General features: G+C 38.5%; 1 protein-coding gene across 1 annotated transcript; it reads right to left on the reverse strand.

Annotated features, from left to right (window-relative positions):
• Positions 1-1,151: 1,151 nt before the first annotated feature.
• Positions 1,152-11,944, reverse strand: LOC111239164 (arylacetamide deacetylase-like). The gene is made up of 5 exons (XM_022768981.1): positions 11,424-11,944; positions 9,666-9,894; positions 9,009-9,078; positions 7,228-7,399; positions 1,152-4,534 (listed from the first exon to the last, which is right to left on the reverse strand). The coding sequence occupies exons 1-5, from the start codon at positions 11,562-11,564 to the stop codon at positions 3,908-3,910; spliced, it is 1,239 nt and encodes a 412-aa protein (XP_022624702.1). The 5' UTR covers positions 11,565-11,944; the 3' UTR covers positions 1,152-3,907.
• Between the last annotated feature and the right edge of the window lie 263 nt (positions 11,945-12,207).

The following is a 12,207-nucleotide window of genomic DNA, read 5'->3' on the forward strand; positions in this document are numbered from 1 at the left end:
TTGTTTTCCAAAGTGCGTTTATTGTATAATTTTGTGAGGACAGTCAGGGTTTTAAAAACATTTTTTAATGGGTGACAGACGCTTAAGAATAGAGAATTGACGGGTTTGGATTTGGCTGATGTGTAAGCAATGCATCACTGTCACTGCAGCATACAATGTGTAGCCTTTGTTTTATTTATGTGACTGTGTGTATTTGCAAAGTATGGGTTATGGTATTTCTTTGCTCTCCCTCTTTTCTGAATCACATCATTTACTCACTTCATCTGCTGTGAAAATGTTGTTGCAGTATGGAATATTGTAAGTCAGCCTCCTGTTTTGACACATACATCTTTTTTCCATAAAGCTCATCTTTAGTGTTGTTTGGTTTACTGAAACATAAAAGAAATATCAGGATATTTTCTGATATTTTCTAATAATACTGTAATATTTATCTTTAAAGGTGGAATCATCTGGTGATCTCAGCTCTCATGAAAGTCTCCTTTTATATTGGACTATCAGTGACCCTTGATGCTTACTAAAACCCTGAACCCTCATTAAAGACAAAAACACACTTTACTTCATAGGGCTTTAAGACAGCAGATAGGATCAGGTGCTTTCTTTCAGTCATGACTAATCACACCATGCTTGATCCATCATTTGATTTATATTGGCATCTATCCTGGAATGAGAAAAGAAAAGAAGCATGGATGAAATATTGGGCTGTGTTCTGTGTGCGAGTTTCAAGTTTTATAATAACAGCCAGAGGAGTGGTACTGAGCCAGAGCCAATGAGAAACAGCAGCAGAAAAGTATGTGTGGGGACAAATACAAAACCTGAAGTTCTATATTACGTTTAATGCGATATTCTAATGCGATAATATATTTTTGAAAGATAATTCAATATGGCAGTTCAGACAATTGAGGCCATTGAAGCAATTATAGGGCGCATGGTCTTTTTATAGAATTTTAGGAGGGTTGCTATATGTTAAAGCACCTATTATAACCAGTAATAATATTGTGGTGATAAAATGCATGTGCAATGCAAATGAGTTATCAAACTTAATTTGAAACTAAAAATGAATAAAGAAAATACCTTGATAGGCTTTGGCGTCAGATTTTTCAGAACAAGACCTTTGAAAATAATGATTTATTTTCAATCCTTATGAAGAGTACATTTACAGAAAGTGTGGTACAAAGTGCATGTACACAAAGTGCGTATTTGCATGAGCAGTACGTGTGCTCGCTTACTCATGCATAGTCACATTCCTGCATGTGAACAGAGCAAGTATTTGTGCAAATTCCATACTGTATGTAAGTATAATCTGTGCAAAACCACTATACATTATTAACAGTTTCAAGGAATCATTTGCTATAATCCATTTCACGCTACTGTTATTAGCCCTCCATAGCTTTGAGGGAATTCGGGAACAGTCACACCATTTCACATACTTAGGGATAAATAAGTGCATAAAGTACCTGCATGCACACCTGCACAAGGCCAGCATACAGTAAAATATGACCTGCACAGTGTAGCACATAAATAGTATCTACACCCAGGAGGCGTGGAGTGTTTTGTTTAATGTGTCCTGATGAACAAGAATGACCTATTTGAATCATGCTTTTGGACAAATGGATTGTTCGCACTCATGCATCATCCTCTTTGCTATCCAGAGAAAAACAAGATCAACTGTACTCTCTCTCTCAGCTATATGAACCCTCAACAGATCCAAGGGGGAATGCTTTACCAAAGTGGTGCCAAGTGGGTTTAATGTGTCAGCCGGTCTACACAGAATATCCTTATCACCATATTATCCTGTTCACTTTCACCATGTGTAATGGACAACACTTCTGTACTTCTTTTTCCTTCTATTTTAGTATGTCTTTCTCTTTCTTACATAGAATGTGATTGCACACAAAGTACAATTCATCAGTAGTGAAAGGTCAAGTCAATTTATTGTCAGATAACATCGAAATTAAAATTGATGCAAATCATATGCTCTCCAAGAGGCAATCCAAAACAAAAATAGAAAGTTATATTTACAACTGAGAATGTAGCATCGCTTAAGCAAAAGAGCCAGGTTTCTCAGTAAAGCTGTCACTTGTTTGAAAAGTTACATACTTTATGTGATAGTGTACAGTGTATAAAAATGAGAAACTGGTAAAAAAAAAAGAAAAAAAAAGAAAGACCTGCCTAAAAGCTGAGATTTCACCTGTTTCATAATACAAGATACAAGTCCTTTTGAGCAGTAAAGCTTAAAAACAGTGTTATCCAGAGGTTATGAAGGATTATTTTTTGATAACCTTTACCTTGATGTCGTCTTTTAGATAGCCATCCCATGTTCAGAGAAGTCACAGGGTGATGTCACCCACAGACAGAAGGATAAAAAAAATACAAGGGAGAGCTATGAGAATGGTTTCAAGCCACCTAATATGATTGTTGGGCCTCAGGGACTGCAGTCATAAATACGCAGATCAGAGCTATGCATACAGTCTTTCTGCCAGCCATATAATCTCCTGTCTGCACACTGTTCCATGTTACAAATTTTATCATGAAACTGGCAGTTGGTCTTGCACTAGCAACTTGCTCTTACAGAAGCAAAACCTATAATAGCTTATTTATTAACATATAGAAGGTCGAATTTATGATTTAATGAGCTTTATTCTTATTCTCAAATGACTGCACTTTTGGGATCATCAAATGCAAAGCTGTTTACTCACATTACAATAGAATCATGCCTGAACAAAGAAGGAGGTAGTACATACACACACCCCTATAAATCTTATTATAAATGTTACCGAAATTCCCTCTTGAATATTATCCATTATTTTGCCATATTACTACATCACATTCAGCTAAGCTCAATCACAAAAAATGTGTGTACAAATGGTGTGAAGAATGTCTGGAGGTATGCACATCGTTACAGCATGGTTTTCACTTATAAATACCAATACTCTGTATGGAATGTGGCCCAGATGTGCAGCCATTACAAAGAAAACAAGCATACACCTTTTTTTGTTATTCTTCTGGAAATGTGAATAGATACAATAGGATGTTGTGCTAATTCACTCTGCAATTTTAACCATTTACCATATAAGCACATACCAGCACTTGCTTACACAACTATGGGCCGATTCTGTCCTTGTAAAATATAGTGTTGCTGTATTTAAATGAATAACACTTGCCAATTTTTGATTTAATGTCAGCAACCACTACATGCAAGTTATGGTTTTGCAAACACATCAAAACAATCCCAGGTTTCGGTGTCAGCTGCCCTCAGTGATAAATGTTGATTTTGGCTAAACTGAGTACATTGTTTTTGTTATGAAAATCCTATTCTGCTTTGCTAAGACTTATACTGGATTCTTAAAACCCCTAATGGGATAGATCAGATTTTCTAAGTGGTATGCATTACTAACTAATAGCATTGATAGTGATGCAGAGGACATAAGATCAGGTACGTGAGTCCTGGGGTAGGAAAAAAGGATGGTCAGCACCACACAAGGCCAGCTGACCAGCTGAGAGAATTTTTTAACTATCTACAACACAACTTTAGTGATACTGCAGGGTTTGATTTTTCCCTTGAGATCTCTCTGGGCAGGATTATGTTTGTTGGACAATAAACACAATACTACTAGTGTACATGAGTAATGAGTGATGTCATATGTATGGTGTTGTACTCAAATAACCATATGTGAATAAATCTAAATTGTACTATACTAAGTCCTGTTTCCTGTCCTGGTATCTAATATAATAAAATGCATGAGTGGGAAAATAAATGAAGTTAATATAGTTCTCAATATATTTACAGAAAAATAGCATGAATGAAGAGAAAACATAAACAACAAAAAGTTGAACACCAGGTGGGAAAAAAACAAACATTGGTGCATTGTGTGGAAAAACTGGAATGAATATTGATAGTCAAGAGTTTTTACAAGTTTTCTTTGAGCCATTCGATATAGTTGTCTGTCATGCGACGTGCAATGAGGAAGTCAGTTGGCCATACGGTGAACATCAGCGCTCCGTGAAATCCTGTGTCATAATGTTCATGTGTCACCTCAACACCAGCAGCACGGAGCCGTGTGACATACATGATGCCATCATCTCGGAGAACATCATACTCACATGTAATAATGTAGGCTTTGGGCAGAGAGTGTAAGGCCGTGTCTGGAACCAGCAGGGGTGATGCCCTTGGGTCAGCAAAAGATCGGGATGGTCCATCCATCCCAACTGCCTCCACTCCAACTCCCTGCACCACAGCAGGAGCACTGTAGTTGTATTCTCTATGATATGTTTCTGGCAGAAAGGCGCTCCAGTTGACAAACTTCAGCAAGCTGGAAGACTCAGGGTTGTTGTGGGTATTAGCCATCATGGCTTTGAAAAGGGCCTTGTCGCTGGTGAAGTATTCACTCCAGAAACGCACCATGAGGGTGCGGGGCAGAATGGGCATGTCCTGATTCTGCTGATATGAAGGAGTGTTAAGGTCCAGAGCCTGCAGCACTGGGTAGATGAGTGCTTGGGCCTTCAACTGAATCTGCTGCCCAGACTCTTTTTGTAACTGTGAAGAGAGACAGAGAGTTTGGCATGTATTCAAAGAAAATGGGGTATTTCACAACAGGGTATTTCTTAATCAGATGAAATATAAGCTGGAAGTTTTAAATAAACCAGCATCATCTGATTAAATGCACTAGTCACAGTTGTTTACAGCAAGAATTGCATCAGCGCCAGTGTTTATCTGTCTCTTCACTGAGCTGCATAGCAACTGTTTCTGTGACCACACAAGACCTACAACAGGCTTACCTCATGGATATAGTAAGTTCACTGGTTTGGTACTAAACCAAAACCACTAAACCAAAACTTGCTCATCCCATAAGGCAAAAAAGCATCTTAAGTATTTTTTGTTTTGATTGTCTCGTCATTAATAAAACAAAAGCATAATTTAGGAGGTCCTTAAAATGTAAAAGGTAGAAACATCACCTAATAAGAACATGCTTTAAAAGATTAAATTATGTCATTGAGAGCAATTGAACCTATCCTTATGGGCTACTGCCTTTACACTACCATATCAAAACAGGAGATGTCTAATTCATGCACTAGTAGTAGAATGCAGGTTGCCCCTCTGTACCAGAAGCACCAGGACAGGACAGTTAGCACAGAACCAGTCGGGGACTGCAATGAGGGTGCATCATCATGGGGTCACTCTCAGGACAGTGTGTATCAGTGAGTGCACTGTTTTTTGCCTTAAAGTAAAAGGATCCCTATCTACCAACCTGATGTCTGACTCACGGTGTCACACTTCTTGCCAAACTTCAACTAATAGGGCATTCATTAAATGTGAATCGTGTTGGAAAGCTGTGAATTGAAGCACACTGAGGGATCAGCTACTCTACATAATGCAACACCAGAAGCTTGCCATGGCCTTAAACAGTGATCTTAAAGGTCATAGAGGTAGTGTTCTTGTTGGCTGGGATGTAGCAAATTTCTTTGAGTTGTTTCTATACCCTTACTGCATTAGGTGCTGTGTCAACCTGGCTGTGCGCCACAAGGCCGACCACTCAGAGTGGGCCATCAGGTTAAGGTCTGAGGGTTTAATTATGCTTCTCTGGAGATACATGTAAAAGTCTTTGCAAACCTGCACAGAGAACGCTCAGAGGAGTGGAGAGCAAGCTGAATTGTCCAACATCCTGTTAAGAACTTTTCTTTGGCATACATTTCATCACAGTACTGCCACAAGTGATTTTCTAGCACAGCATAGAAAAATTAATTCCTCATCAGGGCATTTAATATAATTCCCCATCTCCTCTTCATTGTTCCTTCACATTACATTAATACTCAATGAAAATTCTTTCACAATTGTTTTGCGAATAAAGTGGTCTTTTTATGTCACTGAAATTGATTTCCATTTCCTGACGTCTTTTACATGCTCTTCACATTGTTGTTTACTACACATGCCATTGCTCTCCTAGTGGAAACGCATACCAAGAATCCACACAAGTATAAACGAAATACACACACAAATATGTCTGAATGATATCTACATATGTCCACTTATGGTGAGCTTGGAGGAACATAATTCCAGCTTTAAACCCTCATCCCGCAGTGCTGCAGTAGTTCTAGATCTGTGTTCATTTATTTTTTAAAACTTTAGTACTTGTAGGGCAGCTCTTGAAAAGCATAACTGTCTGCATCTGGGAACATGAAACATAGAGGTAGACATCAATCTCTAATGTACACAGAATTGTATACGCAGGACAGGCCTTCAACCAGCATAGGTATAGGACGGCTCTAGTATTGCTGGTTTTCCTAGGAACTAGGAAATAACTCTCTCCCTCTCCCTTGTGCCCTGTTCCTTCATGTGCAATCATAGATTTCCATTATTATTCTCCCTATTAGCTGAGGTACAGGAAACAGAGGGCTTGATCCTCACCATAGCTAGTATTGGTCTTCCATGCCAGCAGCAATGGGAACCTGGTGCAGGGCCAATAATATGATGATACATGCCCATGGGGAGGAAAGTCATGCAGAGTCCTGTAAAGCCATTCTTGGCTCTTAGGCTAACGTCACAGTTGCTAAAGAAAAGCATTGGAAGACTTGGGAGAGTGCTGTCCTTATAGTGCCAGCTGCCCTTGTGCTGAATTGGCCCATGCTGGCTTAGTGCATGCAACCAAACCTCATTGTTCATGAATGCAAGATCATTGCAATGCATGCATTCTGTGTATACAAAAAGTAGTATTTGAACTCAACTTTCTTGTCAAGAAGCACACTCTGTGTAAAAATGTATTGAAGCAAGGGGATAGTACCAGAGGATTCACCCACAACCTATACCTAAATCACTATTACAAAATTAAATTCCAAAGAAATTTCTCATTGCCTTGCTAAGGCTCGGTCTCTGCACCCTCATTTTAACTGTTCAGGTACCTGCTACCCATGGGACCACTTAACATTTAGAGTTAACAGCTAGAGCTTTTTTCCCTCTTTCATGAGCATCCACTGATCTTGGAATACAAATATTCCCAGACTCATGGAATATTTCTCAGAGCAGTTTGTTTACTGTGGTTTTGACATTTGTTAGTGCTGGTCACTTGAAATAGTAGATCACTATTGGTTACCTCAGACCCAGTAACGTATACTTTTTCTTGTGGTTCAATATCTTTTGACTGGCTCTTGTATTGTGTCATCTCTTCATAAAGTTCTTCTTCTACATGTGTACCACAAAAACAGAGCCAACACAAAAAAAAATAGATTCAGTACCTGTTGAGAGACTGCAGCTGCCAGGTTCCCCCCAGCGCTATCCCCAGACACAGCAATGCGTCCTGGGTCAACAGCGTACTGGGCCAGCACCCCCTTCTGGAAGAAATGTTTGACCACATGGTATACATCCTCATATGGGACAGGGAAATGGTGAGCAGGGGCAAGGCGGTACCTGAAAAAACAGAAAGGTGCAGATTAAAGCTAGAATATAAATAAACATGAGCTTTGAAGGCAATGTGACAGTATACATTTTGAGAGAGGGAAAATAAACATGTTGACATTTTCAAGGGGATAACAGGTGGAAAATGAAAGTAAAAATTAAAGCGGAAAGGATGTAATTACAAAATGTTAGGCAAATTAACAAGGAATTTTCTTTCAAACGTATTACTTAAATTAGTTTGTTAACACAAGTACAAACAGTACTCAGCATTCTAATTTCATTTGATCATGTTTGGGAGAAGAAATAAGTGCATAATTAACAATTAACGTAAATCATACAATTAGTGGTCAGTATTTTCACATTACAATTGTTGGATGTTTAGCAACCTCTGTATAAGGTAACTATAAAAGAGAGAAAATGCTCAAATTGACAGATTATCATAATACACATTAACTGAACTGTACATTTGCCAGATTTATCCAAGTGACTAATATTTACTTGCAGTTCTATTTAAAGAATTATCTCTTCAGACAAACATATCTTCTAGGATAGGTGTAACATTAAATAAATGTGGTGAAATATGGAGACATAACTTTTTATTAAAATTATCTTCTGGTAAGGTAAACCTGTAATCAAACTATCCTGATGTTTCAGTTGCACATCCACAGTGTTTTGTAATATCCATTCAGCTAAACAATAGATGGAATTACTAAACCCTTTTTTTAAAGGGCAGTTCTTTAAAAGCTATTTTAATGTATTGATTATCCTCTGAAGTCACACCCATGTTATATCATAATTATATTTCATATTTATTTCAAATAAATACCTCAAAATCAGCTTACTTCAAGTGTTGTGAACGGCACCTGCACTATTGAAATGAGGTCCATTACATACATTCACTTAAAGTTGTATGTTCTAAATTTCACATTGTGTTCTCACACTGACCTTGTTGGTGTCATCTGTACAAATGTTTCAATCTATAAACTGTTACACATGGCTGACTTTGAGATTGTGAAATGCTGGAATTATTCATTCAACGCTTAACAAATTGCAGACAGGAATTCAGATGAGACAGATAAGGCAATGCCCTCACACACCCAACTCCCACGGTCAAAGACAGTGTATCAACAAGCATAACCACTTCATAGACACAAAAAATAAAGTATGATTGAGTACTGGTCTGTCACCTAACTGCTGACTGCTAAAGATGAAAAACTGTGAGTAGAGAATTTGAGGACAGAGAGAGTACAGACAAAATAAAGTCACAGAGTTGAGAGACAAAGTTAGAGCTGCAAATTCCAAAAAACAACAGTGAGAGTAGCAATGAAAACCGGTTAGCTTCACTCTACTGCATCCTCACGTCCATTTAGCCTGTGACTAATAAGGGAGGACAGGCACATATGACAAAAGAAAACTGTGCGTGAGGGACAGACAGAAACAGTACTTTTTACTATCAATAATACAAATACAACATGAATTTGGTAGCTGTATATGTTAAATGTGCCGATCTTGCCTAAACAACATTTTAAAGCTTGTTTATGGGCAAACAGTCATTTTTTACACAGCAGTTTGTGCCCTACATTATCTGCATATAACAAGCTATAAAATATGAAATACTTACTCCACAGAAAGAACGACTGCATCTAGCTCAGTGACAATTTTTCTGGCCAGGAGATCATATGGACTCATCCCTGCATAGACAGAGAAGACAGAGACAAATCAGAACAGAGATTCCAAAGCAGTACACCAACCACAATAGTATACATCCATCCATTCTTGATATCATCCAGCACCTTACAAAAGGGTAACACTGGAAGCTAGAGGAACTTCTTGGCAAGACCCATGTTATTGTAATTGTTACAGGCGCTCAGCAGATTGCAAGAACAGCATGACATGTGTCAAACTGCATATCATGTCTTTAGGTTTTGGATTGGCAGGGGTAACCACCCTCTGTGGTCCCCACCACTTCAGCAGACGGCATGTATTTCTGGAAGAACTGTGAAAGCTTTGTGGCTTGTGTTTGACAGCCTGCTCATTATTTATGATCCTGTCATAATAGCTGTCATAGGGAGTCTGTATAAAGCTGTAAAGTCATTTGTAACATCAATCAAACAGTGAATTTTCAAAATACTTTCTCAGAGTAATAGTGGGATTACTGTGTGATGAACACATCACAAGACAGGTATTACCCATTCATCCATCTTCTTCCCATCCTTAAAAGTCATAGAGTCATAATGTTGTGTGATAAAGGAGATGACAAGCCAACCCATCAACTTACGAGAACTCCCCAGACACCATCCTCCACCGTGTAGGTATATGACAGCTCTCCTGAGTTCAGTGTCACTGCCCTGCTGCTTTGGCTGGTAAAGCACCACCTCCACTCCATCAAACTTCTCCTCTGTCACCTTGACATGCTCATCAGACACAGGCACTACCTTTTCAGCCAGAGTAATGAAGTACATTACCCCCATGTAGTCCTTCAGCCCCAGCAATTCACTAAGGTCTGCCTGAAAGGAGAAGAAAAGAGACAGTATGAGATATAAAGTAGAGACAGACATAATACAAAAATCATCATTGTTCATCAAACCTGAGTCATTACCATTATATCTTGTTCATATAATGAAGCTATTGCTTGCAAGTTTACCCTATGTAAACAATTACTTTGACCAAAGCTCATAATATTCAAAACAGAAAGGGCTAAGATGCTAAAACTCTGTAGCCATATAACAGAGATAAAGAGAGAGATTTTAGTCATGTGAATGTTGCCTGGTAAAATGTCAACAGCCCCCTACAGTTATTTGTTTTGAGAGGTCATAAATTTTTCATAAATGTTTAAAAAAAAATGATAAGTTATAAATGCATGACTCATAGTCCATTATGTCTTATGAGGTAGACAGTCAGCGGCTGGCATGAGGCTTATCAGCTGATGCACTTCTACTGTGACCACAACAAAGTCATCAAACGGTCATCCACTCCGAGCTCTATGTACTATCAGGCACTCAAATCAGTCTGAAAAAAAGAAAAATACTGGGGCATTCTACCTCTCTGCTTCAAAGGACAAAATTGATTTGTTTGCTGAAGTGAAATAAAAAAAAGTCTAATAGAACAGATTTCAGTAAAATTCCATAAAAATATAGTCTATTCAAAATTTAACTTAATGTAAAAATGTTGAAGATTTGGTTTAAAACACAAGTGACATATCAGTCACTTGCTATCAATGTCTACATTCATGTAGACATAAATTTGGCTATATAATATGCTCTATATAATATTATCTGATGCATTGGATAGCCTGTTACAAAATAATAATGATGAGAAACAGAATGTTCTATATTATAATATTCTTCATAACTTTCCTAAAATTATTTTGAATTCACAAAGAGTTTAAGTCTTTCAAACTTAACATTATTCTCCATATAGCACAAATAACAATGTCCTGTTGTGTTAAGATGGACTAGCCTGCACTTGCACTTTCTTCCACTGATACTGAAATATTTATTTAATCATATATGTAATATGTAATGGATTAAGTAGCTTTTAATAGTGACAAAGGTGTAGCAAAAATAAAAACACTTTTCATTCTCATACTAACGTTACAACCATGTATGCACTACCTTATTGTGTTTGAGACCAATAAATTAACCGCACCACAGTGGGCTGCAGTAAACCGCAGGCGTCTAACGGTCATAAACAGAGTCTAGTTTCCTTAATAGGGTCTATTATTAGAACAGGTGAGCAGGACTATACAACACATGGATTAGCATCTGACATAATCTGGTGTAACCAGCATATATATCTACATCAGCAAAATACAATAAATGTTTAACCTGCCACCTTACCTGAGAGAACAAACAAAAGCAAGACAATTTGCGTATTTTCCAATTTAATAGATGGTTGCTACCTAAATATGTATTAAAGTGAAATAATAAATACATGTAGCCCACATAAACCTACTAGACAGCCTATTCTATAGGGATTTAATTCTTGAGAGTGTAGCAGACCAAGGTAGCCTACAAGAAGACCGTTTTTTCCTTACCAGGTGGCTGAGACTTCTGAAGAAGGAGTTGGTCAGCATGAGTTTCCATCTTTCTTCTATCTCCTCTGGAATTGGCTCATAAATATAATAAGCGGTAAAAGAGCAAAGGGCGACGAATAAAATGATGCTTACCAACCTCATTTTACAACGTGCGTCCCCAGCAACTGACTGCAGGGTGCAAACACAACCAGGCTGTTAGCTGCGCTTGTTAATAAGTCACTCCGGTGCGCGACAAGGCTTGAGCTCGGAATTAATTTTGGATCCAGACCAGCTAAATATGACAACACGTGTCTGGTGTCATTTGATGGTTATCGGCGTGCATGTTCGGAGCTTTTCTTTGCTGCTCGTGCGCGTGCCGTAATGCATGTCTGTCTCGTGTAGCCGTAGAATTAATTGAAGTGTCAGTGATATGGAGACAGGAGCGCGCACGCTGTGTACTCACGAGGCAGAAACGGTCCCACGTTGGTCCGCACCGCAAATTCCTCAGGTGCCTCCCAAACGTATACGCAGCTTACACGGGACGTGCGACGAAACTTTGTGCCAAGATGCAACTGATGCACAGCGTATTAAAATAGCGACTCACGCATGAGGTTTTACAGTTTCGCTGATGTTCCAACGTCAAAAACAGACATATTAGGCCTGTATTGATTTCTTACGGAAAAGCCACTCCAGATTCTTGCACAAGTGTCAGCTGTGAGCTCCTCGAAATAGCCGTCTCCTGTGATTTTCGGGTATAAGTTCTGCATACAAGTCGCTTTTTAACGAGAGAACCCTTCAGTATCGG

This window comes from Seriola dumerili, unplaced genomic scaffold, assembly GCF_002260705.1.
Source record: "Seriola dumerili isolate Sdu_G_001 unplaced genomic scaffold, Sdu_1.0 BDQW01001995.1, whole genome shotgun sequence".
In the NCBI taxonomy this organism is placed as follows: domain Eukaryota; kingdom Metazoa; phylum Chordata; class Actinopteri; order Carangiformes; family Carangidae; genus Seriola; species Seriola dumerili.